This window comes from Protopterus annectens, chromosome 13.part0 (genome assembly GCF_019279795.1).
Source record: "Protopterus annectens isolate FY-2018-M chromosome 13.part0, PAN1.0, whole genome shotgun sequence".
NCBI classification, from domain to species: domain Eukaryota; kingdom Metazoa; phylum Chordata; order Ceratodontiformes; family Protopteridae; genus Protopterus; species Protopterus annectens.
The window spans coordinates 297,805,898-297,829,337 of record NC_056747.1 but is presented as its reverse complement, the minus strand read 5'-3'; the positions used below and the strand labels follow the sequence as shown (position 1 = coordinate 297,829,337).

General features: G+C 37.4%; 1 protein-coding gene across 1 annotated transcript in view; it reads right to left on the bottom strand.

The window, feature by feature from the left end:
• TJP3 (tight junction protein 3) overlaps nucleotides 1–23,440 on the bottom strand; it is a gene marked incomplete at its 5' end in the record, with an annotated part of 839,650 nt that overhangs the window by 408,810 nt on the left and 407,400 nt on the right. Inside the window, 1 exon segment of the mRNA XM_044053884.1 lies at nucleotides 21,547–21,614. Coding sequence (XP_043909819.1) covers nucleotides 21,547–21,614 — 68 coding nt within the window.

Sequence of the window (23,440 nt, the reverse complement as noted above, 5' to 3'; positions counted from 1 at the left end):
GTAGAACATCTTACCAACTGATATAATAAAAGAAGTTTAAAAAATATTGGTCGATGCTAGTGAGAGATAAGGATTTAAAACATTTACTTCAGAAATATGTAAATGTCTCTTATAAGACAAGTAGAAATTTAGCTGACATGGTGGTGCATAACCGTTTTGTGCCACCAGATGTCCCTACAGATATTAGTCCTAGTATTAATAATCCAAGTACAAAAATTTGTAATAAATGCTCCATTTGTAAATATGTTGAAAATACATTTCCGAAAATAATGTGAGGTTTACCGCTAGAGGATTATTTATGTGCAAAACGGAAGGGGTAATTTATGTCCTGAAATGTGGTTACAATTTATATTGTATAGGGGAGACAGGCAGAACTTTTAAAAGTCGCCTGCAAGAACACATTAGTGATATTAAAAATCGAAAGCTTGATAGCCAACTTGGGGCATCACTTTGCTTCTGCACACAACTCAATCCAGAGAGTGTGAAGGGCTGTATTTTAGAAAAAAATATATAGAAATGTCATTAGGGGAATGTGGAAATATTAAGGACAAATTGCTTAGTAAAGAAACCTTTTTTTATTTTAAATTACAACACCCTGGAACCCTTTGGGTTGAACAAAGAATGTAATTGGAAATATGTTATTTGAATTGGTTAAGTGATTAAGTGGTTGACTGAATGACTGATTTATTGATTAAGTTTTATACTATTTAAGATGAGATGATGATTGTGAATTTTATACTTGTTGAAGGCTTGGAAATGAAGCCCTAAGTCTGAATAAATTTGGTGAGCTCTTAAGATCCGTGACCTTGGTTTGTTGCTTTTTTATTCCGTTTCTAGATTCAACATTCAGAATGTGCCTACAACTACCATCAAACATCTGCTTAACAAGCTAAAAAAATGCTCTACCTCTGCAGATAATTTACCTAGCAAGTTTCTAAAAATAGCAGCTAACATCATAGCCAACCCCATTTTCTATCCTCAAACAGATCTATACAAGAATTATATGTCCCCAAGCTCTGGAAAAAGTTACACATCATTCCCCTCCAAAAATGAGGTAATTCAACTGATATCACAAACTTGAGGTCAACAGCACTACTATCTTCACTTTCAAAATTACTGGAAAACGTGTCCATAAGCAACTTTTACAATATCTTACACAGGAACAACCTTTAACCTCAACCAACATGGTTTTTGACCATTTCATAGTACTAATAAAGCTCTACACTCATTCAGGGAAACAGTCAATACAGCAGGGATAGTGACAAATTTATATCTGCATATTCCTTTCCCTATTAAAAGCCTTAGATACTGTTAGCCACACAAAACATACTTCCAAGATCAAATAAAATAGTTGTTACTATATCATGCCTACATGGCTATAAAAAGTATGACATACTATGCGCTCAGAAGAGAATGCTTGCAGTATAAAACAGATATGATGTGATGATTGTAGTGGCAGGAGTACGAGTGAATGGTGCTGGTAAAAATAACAATTTCTTATATCCAAGTTATGTTACAGGTGTTAGAGATTTGAGTAAAAATAATGTTTTTTAAACACCTTTATTGAATTATCACTTGTGACGCAGGCACATTTACATTTATACAAAACTAATCAAACGGTATTAACAAGTTAAAATGAAACATTATACTTCACATATACTGCTATATACCATACATCCTAAGCAACATTACAAAAATTATTCAATTCCTGTCCCTTTTTTTAAACAATCATCTTTATTAAACCATCACTTACAATATAAGCAATCATACATTTCTATACATGAAAACGAACCACACTGACACAATCTTAGTTGCAAGCATTTTACATCACAAGCCATACTGATACTCCAAGTTACAAACATTATATATCACTTATAATCTACACAATCTTTTTTGGTCAAACATTACATAGCTCATTTAAGTCCAGCCTGCTTTTAAACCTCATTCCTCCACTGTATGTATTGTCCCCACAATTCCCACTTTTTTCCTATGTAGTTGGCTCCTACCCTTTTCTAAAGATCTCAGTTCCAGTTTTGTCTCTGTTACTATATTCACTTCTAATATAGTTGGTTAGAATTTAAGCATACATTAATAAAGGGGCTATACTACCTCCATTAGGCAGCAAAGTCAGTATGCTTTATTGAAAGGCATTATGCTGTAGGAGGAGATGGTAGTTAATTCATCTTTTATTAGAGTTGAAGTTCATCTTAGCCACCTTGGTAATAAATATAATACAGTATTTATATATATATATATATATATATATATATATGTGTGTGTATATCTACACACACACACACACACACACACACACATACATACACACACACATACACACACACACTCACTTACACACATACATACATATATTATACATTTTCAGAGAAAGTTAAAATATGTGTAAAGGGTTCCCTTTTAGAGAAACAGTAACTGGTTCAAATAAAGGGCCAACAAGTGGGAAAAAATGTTAATAGATTTCTTATGTTTAATGCTGAAAGTCTGAATAATAAAACCAATATTAGTAGTAAGAGTGGGGTAACAGAAATGTATTTAGGATAACAGAAACATGGTTTTATGGAAAAATAAACCTGTGCATTTACCCGGTCATAATGGGTACCACAATGCGAGACAGAGCAAGACAGGGGAGTGGCGTATCACTGTATACGTAAATAAGTTAATATAGCATATTTTTATGTTAGTGATGGTATGAAATAATGCAGTAAGAATTGTGCAATAAAATCAAATAATTAAGATTTGCTTATTTTATACACCTCCTAAACAGAACAGTGTTGAAATGAAAGGATTTGGTATTAATAAGTTTTGCATTTCAATTATAGGTACTGTTAAAAAAAAAAAAAAAAAAACCCAGAAAGGTGATTTAGTGGTCAAGGGTGGCAATGCTTCTAATATGGGAAATTAGGAAAATTCTGAAAAAGTTCCGACAGTTATTGATTAATATACTGGACTTTACATTTGTCCCAAATAAGCATGGTAAAGAGGTGAAACTACACCTGTTGAGAATTATAGACCCATTAGTCTAACAAGTATATTGGCAAAATGGTTTGAGTGGGTCATTAATAAATATATATTTGACACATTAGATTCAGGTATAGACACAACGTGACATGAATTTACCCACGGGTGATCCTGTAGGACAAAATTATTACCATTCTACCAATGACTATGGGAAGCATTGAAAAATGGGTTATGTGTGGATATTATCTACTTGAATAAGGCTAAAGCATTCTGACACTATCCGTCATGACAAAGTAATATTCCAAATGTGGCAACTCAGTCTGATTCACTATGTGATAAGGTAGGTTAGGAATTGGTTATGTTTTAGAACTAGTAAAGTTCACTTGGGAATATTTTATTTATCCAAGTCTAATTTTTTTCTGGAGTACCTCTGGGCTCTGTTGTAGGGCAAGTTTTATTTAGACTTTTTATGACATTTCCTATACTTATTAAGTATGCTGATGACTCTAAGATAGTCCGTTGTTACTACAGTTGAGGATCACAGTAAAGTTCAGGGTTGCTTGGATGACTTGTACATGTGGTTATCTGTTAATATGGAATTTAATATAAAAAAACTTGTATTCTTCATTTTGGTAGTGACAGCAAGTTCTATCCTTATGCACTAAATAACATCACTTTGGGCATAGTGAGTAGTGTTAAGGACTTAGGAATAAAAGTTGATTGCGACTTCAATTTTGGTTTACATCTTATGATTATTATTAAAAGAACATGCATAGAGATTATGAATATTTTCAGAACCTTGGTGTGTAGAAACACAGAAATGTTGGTCCCACTATTTAAAACCATAGTATGACCTGTAATAGAATATGCTGGGAATGTCTGTATGTTTACTTCATTACAACTGAAAGATTGGAAAGGATACAGAGATTTTATACTCAACAGATAAGTTTTAGGGGGAAGATGTATAAAGACAGACTTAGTGAGACTTCTTTATTCTCAGTAAAATATATTATTTAGGTACAGGTGTTTTAAATCTGAAGACTTAAGAGGAAGTGTGGGTATAACAAAAAAACTCTCAAAAATAAACTAGAAATAAAGATTATTTGTTAGTAACCCCTAAATGAAAAAGTCAGGTTCTGGATAATTCCTTTTATTTTACAGTTGCTTGCTGGTGGAATTCTCTGCCTCTCAGAATTAGAAAATTAGATACAATTTGTTTATTAAAAAAAATAGATGAGTATTTACATGACTGAGTTTATGATACTAGATGGATTGGAGACAGGCTCTTTGAAGGTCTGTTAAGCCCAGAGTGTGAAGTACAGAACACTGAAGAAGACATCACAACTTGTTGGCAAACACAAAAACAGGTAATGCCAGAATTCTTGGAAATTCTTTTCACAGAAGAAGGTGGAATCTTTTCCTTAAAAAAAACAAAAAAAAAACACACGTTCTCTTATCGGTTTTAAAAATAATTTGGACAGGTGGATGGGTGGTAGGGTATATAACTCCATGGTAGTGAGATGCAGACTCTGAAATCTAAACTTACAACACTGAACACCAAATTCAGGACCCACACCTATACTCCCCACATCAAATCCTTGAAAACTGCATTCATCATAAGCTGTGATAACCTACTGTCAATACGGTTCTCTGTCAGGAAATGAATACAAAACTGCAATTCTTAATTTCAAAAATCAAATTAAGCAACAATTTAATGACACATTTCAAAGCAGTGTCATATTTTTAGACTTTTCAAAAGCTTTCAGTATGGTCAGCCATAACATCCTCATATTTAACTTAGAAACTTAAGCCTCACTTCCTCAAACATAAAATGGTCCACAAGTTACCCAGTTAAATGTCCCCTGGTAGTTAAATGGTTTCACTGCCCAACTCTGTATAACTTGATGTTCTTTAATGCTCCGTTACTGATCCACTACGACTTACTACATTTATGAATGTCATACCTAAATACTTTCAGCCCACTATTATATAGTATGCAGATAATTCTACCATCTAATTTTCTCCCAATAACATTGTATTCCCCCATTTTTCCTACCTTCCCTGCAGCTAACCATCAGCTGCCACCAGAGCCTCTTAACTCATATACTTTATCTACCAGACACCTTAACCAGCTGCAGGCTCAATCCTGCCCACATCCGTGACCAGTAAGATGATCAGAGATGCAGATGCAGTGTCATACTGCTGCTGGGAACAATATACTAACCCCTTCAACACCTCACAACTGCCTGTAAGGTTCACAATGGCTGCTGCCTTGAGGAGCTATGTGCATGCTTCCACACATGCACTGCCCTCCAACCAAGCAGTACACTGCTTGCATCTCATAGTTTGCCAGGTTCTTAATGCTGCTATTACAGTGAGCCTAGGTAACCTCCCCTCCTCCCAGGATGGGTGAACCAGTGTCAGCCACTCCTATGTTTCCCTGCCTGTTCTCTATACAGCCTGCACCTATAGTTGAACACAGGCTGTCTGGAGTGCAAGACAGGGATTTCTCTTTCTTTTTTGCCTTTCTTGCAATAACACTGAAATGATATATAGTTCATTCTAAAATGGATTCAGCTTAATTCATCTATGAAACAACAATACCTGCCCAAAGTTAAACACCATAAATCCAAGTTTTTTCCAACCTGGTCACCTAAACTTCACCACTTCCAATTCTATTCAAACTACAGACATCAACCTCACCTAGTATGATCAGTTTCTAAACTTCAAACTCCTGTGTGTTAAAACCGAACTACCACAAAAATGTCAACCCACAAATGACACTGCACACTGGGTTACCATTTATCAGATTAGAAACTTTGCAACACGAAGACCGTAGAATCTGCCATTCTAACAAGCAAGTTTCAGACTTCATATTCTTTAGTAAATATTTGTTCATTCAAAGTTTATTCTAGCAACTTCCTAAGTATGCAAGCACAATACTTAAAATATAGTCCTGACTTTGGGTCTTCATGATTCTTGAGTTAAGAAATTGGGGGGGGGGGGGTTGTACTGTGCATTTCTGACAGCTGCAACCACTATGTATTCAAGCATTCACCTGATCTCAAGCAGACAACCAAGATGTACACAATCATACCAGGGGTCGGAAATGCTGATTGGGTGTTTTTGCACAGGGCATCTCTCAATCATCCCCTGATCCTGACTTTGCCTCATTTTTGGTCTGATACTCATAGGTTAGTACTGGGCTATCTGCCCAAAGGCATATATTAGCCCAGCCACGTTGTGCGGTATTCACCGCCCCTTTAGTAGTTCCCTAGACCCTTGTACTAGCAGCTAGTACCCTTGGCCCCTATCTAGTAGTGCTGTTGGTGTGATCCCCGGTGTGAACTTTCTGTTACCCATCCACTCATCAAGGTTCCTCTAAGAGTGATAGTGAGGGGCTCTGTCTTTTAAAAATAATTTGGACAGGTGGATGAGTGTTAGGGTATATAATTCCATGGTAGTGAGATGCAGACTCTGAAATCTAAACTTACAACACTGAACACCGAATACAGGACCCACACCTATACTCCCCACATCAAATCTTTGAAAACTGCATTCATCATAAGCTGTGATAACCTACTGTCAATACAGTTCTCTGTCAGGAAATGAATACAAAACTGCAATTCTTAATTTCAAAAATCAAATTAAGCAACAATTTAATGACAAATTTCAAAGCAGTGTCATATTTCTAGGCTTTTCAAAAGCTTTCAGTATGGTCAGACATAACATCCTCATATCTAAACTTACAAACTTAAGCCTCACTTCCTCAAACATAAAATGGTCCACAAGTTACCCAGTTAATTGTCCTCTGGTAGTTAAATGGTTTCACTGCCCAACTCTGTACAACTTGATGTTCTTTAATGCTCCGTTATTGATCCACTACGACTTACTACATTTATGAATGTCAAACCTAAATACTTTCAGCCCACTATTATACAGTATGCAGATAATTCTACCATCTAATTTTCTCCAGTAACATTGTATTCCCCCATTTTTCCTACCTTCCCTGCAGCTACCATCAGCTTCCACCAGAGCCTCTTAACTCACATACTGTATCTACCAGACACCTTAACCAGCTGCAGGCTCAATCCTGCCCACATCCATGACCAGTAAGATGATCAGAGATGCAGATGCAGTGTCATACTGCTGCTGGGAACAATATACTAACCCCTTCAACACCTCACAACTGCCTGTAAGGTTCACAATGGCTGCCTTGAGGAGGTATGTGCATGCTTCCACACATGCACTGCCCTCCAACCAAGCAGTATACTGCTTGCATCTCATAGCTTGCCAGGTTCTTAATGCTGCTACTACAGTGAGCCTAGTTAGCCTCCCCTCCTCCCAGGATGGGTGAACCAGTGTCAGCCACCCCTATGTTTCCCTGCCTGTTCTCTATACAGCCTGCACCTATAGTTGAACACAGGCTGTCTGGAGTACAAGACAGGGATTTCTCTCTCTTTTTTGCCTTTCTTGCAATAACACTGAAATGATATATAGTTCATTCTAAAAGGGATTCAGCTTAATTCATCTATGAAACAACAATACCTGCCCAAAGTTAAACACGACAAATCCAAGTTTTTTCCAACCTGGTCACCTAAACTTCACCACTTCCAATTCTATTCAAACTACAGACATCAACCTCACCTAGTATGATCAGTTTCTAAACTTCAAACTCCTGTGTGTTAAAATCGAACTACCACAAAAATGTCAGCCCACAAATGACACTGCACACTGGGTTACCCTTTATCAGATTAGAAACTTTGCAACACGAAGACCGTAGAATCTGCTATTCTAACAAGCAAGTTTCAGACTTCATATTCTTTAGTAAATATTTGCTCATTCAAAGCTTATTCTAGCAACTTCCTAAGTATGCAAGCACAATACTTAAAATATAGTCCTGACTTTGGGTCTTCATGATTCTTGAGTTAAGAAATTGGGGGGGGGGGTGTTGTACTGTGCATTTTTGACAGCTGCAACCACTATGTATTCAAGCATTCACCTGATCTCAAGCAGACATCCAAGATGTACACAATCATACCAGGGGTCGGAAATGTTGATTGGGTGTTTTTGCACATGGCATCTCTCAATCATCCCCTGATCCTGACTTTGCCTCATTTTTGGTCCGATACTCATAGGTTCATAGGCTGGTACTGGGCTATCTGCCCGAAGGCATATATTTAACCCAGCCACGTTGTGCAGTATTCACCACCCCCTTTAGTAGTTCCCTAGACCCTTGTACTAGCAGCTAGTACCCTTGGCCCCTATCTAGTAGTGCTGTTGGTGTGATCCCCGGTGTGAACTTTCTGTTACCCATCCACTCATCAAGGTTCCTCTTGAAGAGTGATAGTGAGGGGCTCTGTCTTATGCAGATAGTAAGGGAAGTCTCTGCAAAGGGAATCTATCCCCTCCAGCATGTTCTATTCATTGTTGTGTTGAGGTTTATATCCTTAGAGCGTGTAGCTTGAGTAGATTTGTTAATGTTAAATAGTTAATGTTAAATAGTTTCCAGAACAGGCAAAATCATGCAAGAATGACTGACAAGATCACTTCCTTGAATTTATTTCTCTAGCAAAGCATCCCAGCATTTTTATTAGCCTTGGCTGCTACCCTCTCAGTGTACTGTTGATGATGCATTGATGTCATGATGACTTATTTTTCCTTTCCTTTACCCATTGCTTGTAGTATGACCGCCTGACTTCACACAGCACTTTGCGGCTATGGCTGCTCAGCAGTAGTCATTTCCACTGGTCATCAGTGAACAGTAGACACCATATGTTAAATCACTTTTCAGACTCTCTCTCATATCCTCCGCTACTCATCCCAACTTTGTGCAATCCACAAACTGGTTACTCTTGCTATCCACGTCCAATGTTTTTAAACGCAATAAACTATGTTGACACCAGAATTGAGTCCCTGCTGTGCAACACTAACTGGACAACTATTCTCACCACTACCTATAAGTCCTCTCCTCCAACCAATTTTCAAGCAGCATGTGACTTTCATTCAGATACTACAAACAACCTGTACCAGTGATCAACCCCTATGGTATACCACTAACTGCATGCTCCTCCTTGGACAACCTCTGTTTTCCACTACTTTTTCTTTTCTCTTCCCTCACTAGTCATTTTCTAATCCACTCTATGAAATTTTGTCTCAACTCAGAGACCCTTCACTTCCTCTAGATGCGTCCAAAGCAGGGCTTAGTTTAAAAAGTCTAGCACATGACCCACATTCAGTGGACAAAGCCAGTCACTCCTAATGAATCAGTCATAGAAATTGATCAGAACAGTCTGGTATGACTTCTCTGTGTTAAGACCATGTTGACTATTATTCCGGATGTTTTATCCTTCTAGTAGTTAGCTTTTTTCTTAAAATGCCATGCACCATCTTACAAATGCCAATCAAGAGAAGATTAGTCACCTCTACGAACAGGCCAGTCATAAGTGGAGTCCCTCAGGGATCAATCCTTGGACAGCTCCTTCTTGGCATTTGCTTCTCTGAAATCAAGGCCAATGTCAATGGTCTCTGGCTGACTTACCAGCCTGTCAATCCAAGAGAAGATTAGTCACCATACATCTGTACAAGGGTACCACCATGGTACTTCTCCAGTCCTGTGGAAGCCCTGTCTTCTCTATAATCTTATGAACAGTTCTATGCAAAAATCTATTAACACATTTGCTTGCAATCTAACAATCCCATGTGACAGCCCATTTGGTCACTTTCTTAATGTTTTAAATTCTTCACCAACCCTTCCTCCATCTATAACTCTGTCTCCCCCTTTTCTCATACATTGCTATTTGCCTTTCCCATACTGGAATTCTTCCCAATATTCCTTGGATACTGAAGCAAAGACTTCAGTGAGAACCTCTTTCCCCTTCAACCTTCTCTTGGGAAATACCATCAAATACAACTCCCCATGCTATCACTAGGGATACTGGTCCTTAATACTCTCTCTAAGGCCAAGAACACTGCATCAATGGGCACAGACAATATTCCAGGATGCCTTCTAATAGCATTAGGCATGAACTATCGGGCCCTCTGGAACTGCTATTCAACCATAGCCTCTGAAAAGGCTTCATTCCTCATGAATGGACAACAGCAACAGTCATCCCTCTGCACAAAGGTGGACCATCTACAGACCCTGGACACTACAGACCCATACATCACACTTGTCTTATATGAAAAACCATTGAAAGAATTATCAAGAAATTGATCAATACTGATAGTAAATCACCACACACTGGACCCAACCTAGTTTGGTTTCACCAAGGACAGGCCATGCCTACTCAGTCTGGTGGACTTCTTTGAGAAGGTCACAAAAGCAATGGATGAGTGCAAAATGGTTCACACTGCCTATGTTGAGATGGCCAAGACATTTAACAATACCCACTAGGGCTATGTTGATTAACTCAAGAGGTTAGGTGCAAAACCCATATGCAGACTGTATCAAGGCTCTATCCCTATATTCTGTCTCCTACAGACTGTTGAGGGGAGATCTATGTCTGGCATTCAGGGCACTGTCAGACCCCACTCTGATGGGCCTCCTGCATATCCACAAAACAAAGCACCAGAATTACCCATTCTAAAGACTTAAACCTTGACTGTGATATAAATAGGACATGCTGGAGAAACAGGTATGTATCCCTGAGATTACCCCATCTCTGGAACAAGCTTCCCCATCCATGTGAAGCAGAGTTCCTCCCTAACTCAATTCAAGTGTAACTTTGACAGCTGGATGAGGAGGAGGAAATATGTCCATGGCTTGACACCTATGTCTCTAATGGACACAGGCAACCTGTAAATAGTTCATCTCCCAGGCCCCTGTTTGTAAATGTTTTATCTCCCAAGCCTCTGCTTACACTTATCAAGGGTATCGGAACTTGAGAAAGATTCAGAATACACACCTAAACTTAAAAAGTGCCTTGTGTTAGTTAGCCTAGTAAACACCTACGATCCTGTGAACTCATGCCTTCCTCCTTGACTTATTTATATCTTTGCTTTTCTTTCTTGCTTAATTTATTTCTGAACCAGTACTTCTTTTCTCCCAAGTATTGAAATATGGTTTTGCTCCTTTTTAATCCCCTCTAGTAGTTATTTATCCTGACTTAATACAGTTTGCCACATCTCCCTGGCTGCACCCCAGTTGCTTCTTCATATGCTTTTCTTTTCTGATCTGCATTCCTTGCATACTTTACCATTTTCTTTAACTGCTTAGAGAAATTTCTTTTTAACCATACAAGCTCTCCCTTTTCTGGTTTGCTTATTTTTTACTCTATTAACTCATTCAATCCTGAAGAGCAGGAAGCTAAATAATTCCTTTGTTTCCTGGCGTGTTCTAAGTCAGGAAAACATTTGCTTCCCGAGAGCTTTTTCCTAAACCCTCTACTGAAAGTACACTTCATAAGAGTTGCAATATCTGATAAACTGTCTGTAGATGTGTATTTTACCTGGCGGATATAAGAAAGAAAAAATGTATTTTATATGCCAAAAATTACTGGTGTTATGGTCAAAGAAAATGTTATATCTCTGCAAGTGTACAAGATAAATCCAAGATGTCAAATGATTATTCAATTAATCGAAAGCTTTCTAATGATATATGACAACTGGGGTAGTATACTGTTGTTTTGTGATATTGTAAAATCTAGCATTCACAATCAAATCAAGTTACATCACTTCCTGTTGAATTCATCATGGTACATCACTTCCTGTTAAAAACAGACTAACTTTTTTTAAATACACGTACAAATACACTACCAAAAATAAGATTACAAAATTTATAAAAACCTTGACTAAAACTGGCACTATAGATATACTGTCATTTAAATCTGGAGGATTGGTAGCATCCCATCTCAACTGCCAATAAAGTTCATAATATTCTACGTTAGCCTCCCACTGGTCCCTTCTTGGGTCATTGGGAACATCATAAAGTACAAAGAATAGAAAAATACTGTTTACACGTGCCATAATATGTTTATAAAAGGCATTCGTCTCTACCTTGTTTTTGATATCATATAAATGCTCATACATTTGCCTTTTTTAATAACCTTTCAGTTTTACCAACATAAAACGATGGGCAAATTTTCCAAAAAGCAATGTAAAGAACTCCTCTAATCAAACAATTGTAAATTTGTTTGCTTTATACATTGTCTAATTAATGTGTGTTCAACTTGTTCGTTCAGTTGTGTCTATCTGTAAATGTGGAGCTTTTCTCCCTGGGCCTCCGTTGAAAATGGGACTCATGCCCAGTCGGACAAAACTCGGTAAACAAATGAAATAAATAAATAAATAATTTTACTGCCCTTTATATTGCCATTTAGATCAGCTTTCATTTGTTCTGCATTATCAATGTAAAGGTATTGCTTACATGCCCCACATTTATATGTAACAGATGGAACTCTTCCAGAGATATGCCCCCAGTTTTTCTTTTCTTTTCTTTTCAAGAATGTTTTTCAAGTTTTGACACCTTTTAAATATGAATATTGGAGGCTCTGAAAAATTTTAAAGGTTATATATCTATATGGGCAGTACTGAAAATGAGAAGTGCCACACTGTGACCAATGTATACTATTTGTTTAACATACATTACATTATATAAAACAAAGTATAAACAGTTAATACATACATACATGTAACTAACATAAGAAACCTTTATTCAATATGTATATACATTTTGTAATCTTATTTTTGATAGCTGTTTGTCAGTGCATTTTTAAAAATTAGTCTTTTTAATAGGAAATAATGTAACATGAATTCAACCGGAAGTGATGTAACTTAATTTGATTATGAATCCTATGTAAACCACAGCAATGTTTCATTCAGTTTGTTCTGATGAAGTCTGTTTTGATGGCCAAAATTGCTAAACCATTTTATTAAACAGATTTTCAAAACTGAGTGGCTTTGTCCTCTATTTTGAATCACGAGTACAGCTGTTGCCATTGGACTGTTCATTTCAGTAGGATTTACTTGAGTAATTTTGGTTGACTTTAATCCTGCTGGTTCCACTTGTTTGGTTTCTGACCTTATAGGTGACCCTACAGAAGACTTCCAAGCACCTTTCAGAAACTCCAGAATCTCTCCTGAAAAGGCTGTTAGCTAGACTAGCACTATTGAAGGAACCAAGCCCTGACATGGATGCAGTCTTCTTCCTACAGTGATAAAATTATACCCCTTGAACCAGATTTATTCCTGAGGATGCCAAGATTCAAAACTGAAACTACACTAAGTACCGCCACAGGCAGTGAGGACAAGCCCTGGATTTTCTACACTGAATTTCATCAGAAGAAGAGGGATTAGCAGGAATATGTACAAGGGTAGTCTGTCAAAAGCTTCACTTCAAATTTTCAATGAAATTTGGGAAATATGGTATTCTAAAAACACGTCAAAGGCCAAATTCTGAAGTGATATACCTATGGGAGAGAACCTGAAATTGTGATGTTCATCAGGGCATAAAATTTCTCTGTAATGCAGACCACCACCACCACTACGAAGTTGAGTTGGTTGTCTGGCTACTCCAAGACGCAAACTGCTTCCCTTTACAGAAAGTAATAGGGAAGCCAAACCATCTCGTGTGGACACCACAAAACTGTTTAGTAAATTTAACTTGAGAGAAGTTTTCATTTCAGGAGGACGTCTAGAGTCTGCTGGGCTAGCAGTAAAGCAATCTTTTTTTCTGAAACCTTAGTATCAAGACGTTTCATCACTGGATGCCATCAACTTTAAAACATGACAAACATGAAGTGAGTTCTATACCTGTCCTGTGGACAGCTCAAACATAAGGGCTATGTTGATGGTGAAAACAAAACAAAACAGGAACCATATCTCCAGGTTATAACCTGAAATACACCACCTTTAAGCAGTCTGAGGCAAATAACTGACCTAAGAAAGAATGACCCTGCAACCACTGTCTGAATGTGTCCACTGTAAAATGTGCACATGGAGTTTGCTCAAAGCTATTGTGAACAGAATTACTACCATGAGACTCAAAGTCCAGCAGAAGTGTCTGGGTCTACTTTGAGATGCAAATCAGAGCAAATGCTCCCTGATCTTATCTACCCTGTCAAAGGGATGACATATGTGGTTCTGCACAATGTCTAACAGGGTTAAGACAGAGAAGCTTTGCACCAGAATTGGGAAGGATTACTCAAAGACAGAGGTGGTTCCTCGGTATTGTAGACAAGGGACGGCAGAGATCAAATCTGACAAAACAGATTCTTGAAAAGGCCAAACCAGTTGTCCAGGGAAGTGAACATCAGACATGTCAGGTGCAGGGTTTTATCTATTACGGCTAATACCACAATACTGGAGAAAAGACGACGGAAAATGCTATCCCACCCAAGGCAAACCACAAACATATCCTGTGAGATTTGCAGATACCAATGAGCCAAAAATGCACCCAAGCTGTCTATAATGAGGTCTTCTACAGCCTTGCAGAAGCAATGAAACATCATATAAAATGACATGACTGAAGTCTCTTATATGCACCCACATGAGCACCTTGCAGGCATAAAAAAGAAAGGAATAAAATCCTGTTTTCTTGGTGGGATCCCTGTAAAGTACCTTTCCAGTAGAGATAGACAATTAACCTCTTGGTTGTGCTCATTTTATTAGAGAAAGACATGAAAGGAATAGGTAACTTCCAGGACATGGCCATTTTCTTCTTCCAGGACCCATTATATTCTTACTAATGTTTCTCCATGCATGGCAAACTCAGAACTATCCTCCTAACTGAATGTGCCTCAAGAAACAGTTAGCTGTAGTTCTGGGTTGGTTGAGACAAAGTCTTCCATGTACTTCAGTGGAGGACCCAAGGGGAGTGTGGCCTGATGTTTTAAGGTCTTCTTTATTCAATATACACACTGTCAACTTCTCTAGAAGTTATGTTTCTACTTGAGTGAAAGGTGTACATAGTCATAGAGAAGAGCTATAAGTTTCCCATAAATTCCATACAGGCAAGTGTCACCTTTGGTTCTTTTAATCAAGAAAAGTACAGTTGCACAAGTTCTACTTACTTGTAACAGTAGATGTTTGTATAACACACTGCCTTTCTGGTATATGGATAATAGTGTCCTGCTACTCTCTCCCAAGCAGTCAGTCAAAGGTTACAAATATTTCCACTGCCTGTCTGTGAGTAGGAAGGACCAGGACAGCCCTTCAAACCCACAAGCAAGACCTTTCCAGTCTTCTAGGGTACAACAATAAGAACGGATGAAAACACAGGCTTTATGAACACCTACTTTTCCATTCCAAATGCCACACACACACACACACACACACACACACACACACACACACACACACACACACACACACACACACACACACACACACAAAATAAAGGTTGCTGAACAAAATTCAACAGTCACTCCAATAGCAAACTATACACACCCACCAAAAGGGGTAATGGTGGGAGGATACTGCCAGTAAGGCAGTGTGCTCTACGAAGATCTACTGTTACAGGTTAAGTAGAACTTGTTCAACTGTTCAAATACCTGCCTTACTGGCACATGTGTAGATTCCCAAAGTTTACTCAACCTGGGTGGAGGATGGATAAGGGTCCAGGAGACCCTGAAGATCAGTTATTGTGAAGATTGCGCTGGATCTAGAAAAGGCATCATGTATGCAGTGCTTCATCAAGGTATGGATGGAGGACCAAGCTGCAGCATCTAGAATACATTTAGAGAGAGGAAAAGGCCTTGGTGAAACATGCCCTTACTTTGCCTGGATTTGCCTTGTCTTGGTGGGTTTAACAAAACATGCCACCAGAGGACAACCAATGTGCAATGATTTGCTTAGAAACAGGTTGACCTTTCTTTGCCCCAGAAAAGGAAATAAAAAGCATAAAAGCCTTTAGACATTCCTAAAGGGCTTTGTTCCATCAAGGTAGCACCTCAGCTGCATTTGCACATCCAGGGTATGAATTCTACTCTCTCCCTTATTCTTAGCTTCAAAAAATAAGAGATTAACAGAATAATTAAGAGTAAATTCTGAGCCCACTTTCAGCATGAAAGAAGGGTTAGGGTGTAACACAACCCGATCCCTCTAGAAAATCAGGTTAGGTTGTCTCACCATGAAAACTTGCAGCTCAGAAACTCATCTTGCAAATGTCAGAGCAATAAGCAAAACAGTTTTCCATGTTAAGAATAGAGATCAGCATAAGCTGACCATTCAAAGGTAAAGAACACAGCCGAGATCCAACAAAGGAAGAATTTGCTTGCTAGGGAGTCTTGTATACAATATTCATTTCATGAGTTGTTTTACCAAAAGAGATGATGATTATGCTGATGTTGGCATAAGAAGGCAGAAACATGCATGTCCACAGCTAATGGAGTTTGGCTTTATTGGACTGAATTTGACCATAAACCGACTTAAAAGAAAAAAAAATCATGGACATTCAGAATTGCCATTTAGCTGAAACACCTGAAGTCCTTAAAGAGAAATTTGCATTTATCCCGTATCGCCTCTAATACAAGGAATCACACAGCGGAAAGTCTAGCTTTGCTAGATTTTTCTTTTTGAGGTTTTTTAACCGATTGTTTTTTTCTGTGTGACCTTTTTACTTATTGTTTTAGTTTGCTAGTTGGGATATTTTGCAGCCACCCTAAGGTTTATGGATATCAGCTGGGTACGACAACCCTGTGTTTCCAAATGTTAGCCAAACATTCCACTTATGCTATGCTGATGATTCCATAAGAAGGCAGAAACATGCATGTCCACAGCTAATGGGGTTTGGCTTTATTGGCCTGAATTTGTCCAAACAGATTAAAAGGAAAAAGTCATGGACATTCAGAAACACCTGATGTCCTTAATGGGTAATTTGCATATATCCTTTGTGGCCTCTAATACAAGAGGTTTAAGGAAACGCACAGTAGAAGTCTAGCTTTGCTAGATTTTTCTTTTGGTGTTTTTTAACAGATAGGGTTTTGTGTGTGACCCTTTTACTTACTGTTTTAAAAGTGAAAAAAAAGAGGGAAATCCATAGGAAGACAAGCAGAGATGGTCATTAAATGCACCTTAATGGATGCCTAGAATAAGCCATCCTGAAGTAGCTCACACAAATAATCATTGCCCCAATGAAGAAATTGTAAAAACAGCAAGTTTTCTTGTCAAAACTTTCAAAGGAAGCTTTAATGCAATGAAAATGGCCACAAATTACTCATGGTTCTGGCAGCATGTGGCAATAAGAGGAATGGCATTGAAACGGCCTTAGTACAGAAATTCATTTAAACAATCAAATTGCCAGAAAACATTTTAAAAGTGTTAAAAACTCCACAAAACCTCAGAAATAGCTTAAAATAAACAGTACAACTCCTATCTGTAAAATAAACAAAACTCAAAGTACGTACACATTTTCATCAAGGAAAAAAAACAAGCAATTCAGCAGAATACACTATGTAAGCCTGATGGAAAAAGTCGGAGTGAAGAAATAATACCCAAAAGGCCCTGAAGCTGATAACACTCAGAAAGAGGAGATCCTTCGCTTACTGTTGCACTAGAAAACTGGAAGGGTTCTGTTTGTGTCTTTGAAGGGCTGTCCTATTTTGTTTGTTGAACATCTTAAAATAAGTCTGCAAGTGTATAACAAACATAAGATTATCTACTTGCACAGTCAATAACCACCACTATGGACACTGCAGAGAAGGAACAACATGGAAATACCATTGTTAAACTTGCCATACTATATTTAACCAACAGTCCTCATACGAAAAACAATTCTCAAGAAGGGTGGTAGGTACATGGCTTTACTAACCTAGTAACTTATTTCTCACACATTTATGGTTACAGTGGGTAAGAAAACACAACTGTGCCATCTAAATGAGGGCAAAATTGTTACAGCAGTACAGTCTCGTATCTAAGCAGTACCTCCTAGAATTCAAGAGAGTGGATTATAAAGGTAGCATAAGGCATACTCATAGTACACAGTAAAATTGTTACAGCAGTACAGTCTTGCATCTAAGCAGTACCTCCTAGAATTCATGACAGTGGATTATAAAGGTAGCATAAGGCATACTCACAGTACACTAAACAAATGATAAATGCAGACTACTAAATCCAAAGGCGGTGCCTACAGCAACTATGCTAAAATGTGTTCATTATAACCAGACAGCTAATTGGAAATATTAAATTCGCTGGCAGGTAAGGAACATTTCATAAAATCAGGATGTCAACCTTGATAAAGTGATGATACTGTGACATTTCTTCAAGCTACTAATTGCCAAATTCCAGTTCATCAAAACTGGGACTCAGACTACTACAAGGTGTTCCTAAAGTGAGGCAAGAGTTTGCCCTCCTCTCCAGAGCAACTCATTATTTGAACTGAACTATTTAAGTTAGAAATTATGGGATGTACAGAGATTTAAAAAAAAATCATTGAAAACAGGCAGCATTAAGTAAAAATGCTTTTATTACAAATACCCAAGGAAGACAGGTTTCGCTGAATCACCTCAGCTTCATCAGTTCATCAAAAGACATGACAGTACATTTAAACAGGAAATACGTCAATGTGATCATTTGCATCTACTACTGCAACTTAACATACAAGTCTTTTAAATGTAGATTAGAGCAACTATAGTAATGAAAACACCTACTGCCATTCATGAAATAAAAAAAGAATTCATAATCTAGAAAAGTAATAATAATAAAATAATGTCTAATGGAGTAACAAGCTACCTTCAATTAATTTTTTGTAGTTCCACCTAGTGGCTAATTCAAATGAATATATTCAGCCATAACGCATTTAAAGAAAACAATCAATATCCATTAAGTGTTCCTTGCAATTAAATTTTTCATACAAATTCTCATAAGTTGTCAGTAATGTGTTATCAATGTCAATAAAGTGGAAAATCTCTTGGCTGAGTTTAACTGCATATTTGTATAATGCCTTTACTAAGTTTCTACTTTTTTCTTGTTTTTTGTGCAATGTTTTGCATTTCACTCTGGTTGAGCATGAAGATGGTCTATACTGATCAGCGCACTACCCCAATAAACAAATATAAATAATCATTGACGATTCTCAATTCACATCCTAAAAGGTCTGATAGTCTGCTCAGTTTACAAGGATCTACATTCAAAATTCACTACATAAAATCAACCAATCTGTGTCACAAGAAAATGATGAATTTGAAAAATTCTGTATATTTTGTAGTAAGACTCAGCTTGCATGATTTTAATATAGATATTACAAGTGTCATGATAAATTGCATACTTTTCAACTCTGAGAGGTTGACAACTGCAAAGCTTCTGCATGTTTATGTTTCTGTAAAAACTGCAAGAAGTTTTATTCCAGTTTATAACCAAAATTACATGTTAATGTTAAAACTGACCAAATTTGTTAACAAAGGTGACACACAGAATAAACTGCAGAATAAGCCAGGACAACAGCAGAGATGGAGACGGATGACCTTCTCCAGTACAAGGATAAAGTTATTTCTTCCTTCACTAGAGCTCCTAGATTCAAGGCAAGACAGAAGGGGCCAACACTACAATAAATTCAACAGGCTATTAAGAAATTTTTGATAATATTAAGACATGCCCATACAGTTTCATACACTGTTCTCCTGTCACAATGTACAGGGGTCATGCCTCCCTACAAAACTACTTAGTAGCATCACAGCCTCAGAGTCCAGCTTTGCTGAACTGTCTCTTCATTCAGTTTATTTTGATGACGTAGGTTTCAGCAGTTCACCATCTGCTGCTTCATTAGATAACCCAAAGTAAAACCAGTTCTCAAATTTTACCTTCAAAGTTATGAACAAAATAAAAAATAATTATGGTCACTTTTTAAATGCTTGTCCAATTAACCTTAGAACTTTTGAAATAATTTTCACTTTTAGGAGGGATGGGACAAACATTTGAGACAAAGTTAATGGCATCCCTCCAAAATCTGGATATTTGAGAGATATTAGACATTCATAGGACAATTGCTGAGAGTCCACCATGCTGAATATGTGATGTGAGTTAATTTCCTAAATATTAACAGAATATGGTATAATACAAGGATACAAAAGTACCATAAGCAGAATCATAAAAAGGAATATGAAATTTCCAGTTTTATAATGTCATGTGCAAAAAAAAATGCCACAATTTAAATCAAAATGGGAGATGTGAAGCCTTATGCCTAGCCTAATCGGAGAACCTTGATTAATGCAAACAAAATAAGCATGCAGTTTACATCAGATAAAGAAGCTATTACAAATAATTGACAAATGAATATAAACACATGACTAATGTAGAAAATAAGGCAAGCAAATTATAGTGAAGTTATACGGTGTTCATCACTATGAAAACACATTCTAATGTAAAGTATTTGCTTCTGTAATTTAAAATCTAGCAGTGTACTTAGGGACGCAAATACCAAACAGAAGCTCCACAAAAGCTATAAAAAGAGAGATGAAGATGGAGAGTGTTTTTCAATCGAACCACCAAAGATGGAAAACCAAACTATCAAAAAAAAAAAAACGATGCCAGAACAATTAATGTATGTACTATTAAACTCCCCAGATCATAAAACTTTCACACCCCAACTACTGTTACTCTCCACAGTATTACCTAAATCAGCTCCAAGAAACAGTACAAATTCTGCAATCTGAAATGGTTTAAGGTTGATAAACTACCAAGACTTGAAAATTACTTTTTGCCCTACACTCATAACTTTTTGTGAGCTAATTTACATGGTAAGCTTATATCACAACTCATCGAACGTTTGCACTTTTACTTTGTTACAGTAACTCCACTGTTTGTGCAAGGTGGTACTTTATCTTCACTGTTATATGGCCATGGCATCATTATACCCAAAGTAAGGTGGGTGTGAGGGGTACAGGGAGCTGAGCCCCTTTACATTTTACATTATATTTATTATATATTACATATTATGAAAAAAATCAACGAGTAAGCTGCTCAACTGAACACAGAAGAAGTATACTAGCCATTATGCAGGAGTTCAAAACCACATCATGCTACATTAATCAAAAGCTTTGAAAAAAAAACAGTAGAGAGAGTAGTAAACTAGGACATTAATATTTCTTCAATCTAGCCAGTTATATTGACATGGAGGAATAAGCCCTAATTATACTTTAAGAGTTTAGATGCCTGATGGAACTGGCAGGGGGAAAATGGGCCCACCAATTCTAGGGGCAGGAAGGCAGTTCTGACCCATCACTGTCAGATCCCTCAGAGTAGGAGGTGGCAATACAAACACATAGAATGAAGATGGGCATTAGGCTTGCCAAGTTACTGTTTGGCGGTAACCATCAATGCAGGTGTGCAGAAGCTTGCGCTTGCAAGGGGAAGGCATTGTGGGCCTCTGCAGTGATTAGAATCACATCCTCCTGCCCATCGGAGTTTAAGTCAACTACAAATGCCATTGCAAGGAAGCTCCTGAGGGTAATAAATCACCTTCATGGCTGCCTGAATGACGGCCCCTATTGATAGCGATCTCCCTAGAGCTTACATTGGCTGAACTGCCATTCAATTACAGCAGCCCCTCTAATGAGGTCTACATCTCCCCCTTGATTTCACCAGATATTATATAGCATTTCCATCAACACAAAAATATTCCAAAGAAAAGCTCACCATAAAGTGGTTCAGAGTTAAGCTCTATTGAAGGCACAACCAGTCTTCCATTTGGTGTGTCTGGAATCCTTAAAAAAAAAAAATAAATAAAAATTAATTAATAAAATTAAATGTGTAACACCAGAGATCATTTGCTAAAAAATGTAAGGCAGTAGATCATATGATAATATTTCAAACTGGTATCTGTCAGCGATCATTTCATAGTACTAGAAAGTTCAGAAGCACAATCACTGTAGTTTAAAATAAATTGCTCCTATGCCTGAGATGCAGTGGTCTTGGAACAGATTTTGATTATTGATGTTCCCTTAAACAGTCCTTTATTCTTTTGGGTTCCCTTAAACAGTCCTTTATTCTTTTGGGCAGAACGGTGCTAACAAGATTGAAACAGCTCTATGTATACCAGGTAAACCCTTCTCTGCTCTCCTTTTTTCTGTGAGTTGTGTCAGAAGCTTCTACAGCATTCTTCCTCATTGAGTAGATGCTTCCAAGGCTTACTAGACATATCAAAGGAGACTGGAGAAGAGGAAAACTGTCATTTAAAAACGTGACAGCACACGTTACAAAGTTGCATGACAGCTTAACACGTTACAGTAATAGTTAAAGGACACATACAAAGGGTACAAACAATACAACAAGGGCATATAATAAAGGCCAAGCTCAGAGAGTTTAAAATAAGAATGGTTACCATTAGTTTATTCTGCTGAAAATAACCTTCTAGTAAGATGGTAAGGATTTTTTGGGGCAGACCAGAGAATGAACAAAGTGAACTACACAATAAGAAAATGGATAGAGAAAACCACAGAAACCACATCACACATTAAAGTGTTAAAACCATGGAAGGAATCTGAATCTTCTGTAATTAGACTGGGAGCTGACATACACCAACAGTATTCTATTAGGCAGGGCTGGTCATAACGCAATTGTACCTATTTGGCTTAATAGGCCCCCACACTAGGCTATGACAGGATCCCTATGCCTTATGTAACCCAGAGATTTATCTGAAAGACAGTACAGCAAAATTTAAGGCATTTTCCTATCGACAGTCTTGCTCCTGTAGTAGTCACAGGTCTCGTTAGTGGAGCGGACATTTTCCATCATGCATTGCACTAGTGGCTAATCCAGTATCAGTGATTGCAGCTTCACACCTCTTCTATTGCTCACAGTATTAGCTGCTCACACTCCAGTAGTACTCATTTGCTATTGTTGGGTGTTCATTTGGTTTTCAACCCAAAACTGGTCAAACTGACCATCTGGTTTTGTGTACTGCTCTAGTTACTGTCTCAAATGTTAATAAAGCCAGGATTAACATGAAGACTGACACACAGGTACTATGTTTTGTTTTTCTTGCTGACAAGAGGTTTATTACTTATTGGTAATGAATACACTCAAGATATAACTGTGGAACAGTAAGCTTAAAAAAACATACTATAATGAGAGGTAATGTTTGTTCACTAAGACTTGTGATACAATAACAGCAATTCAACAGTAACAGGAACCAAATAATCCCAAAAAAGAGAAATACAAGGTTTGTATACCAAATCGTGGAAGAAAGGGGTAGATAGAAAAAATGATTCAGTGGTAGAAAGTAGAAAAACAGTAAGTCTGACTTATAAATGTGCTACAGAGGTATCACAGTTTCGGAGTCACATACAAAATATGAGAGGCAAGCTGAAATGCAAGTCTAGAAAATGACTGGAATGGATTGGGGAAGAAATTTAAATGAAAGTGTATTATGGAAAGCTGAAGAAACTGTGTGGGTTTTGCATATTATTTCTACATTCATATGGGTTTCCTTAAGGCATTCTAATTTCCTCCTACCTTGAAAAAAAAACATGATGCTTACTGACTATTCTAAATTATCTCTGCATGTAATCCTTACTGTTCCACTTGTGAC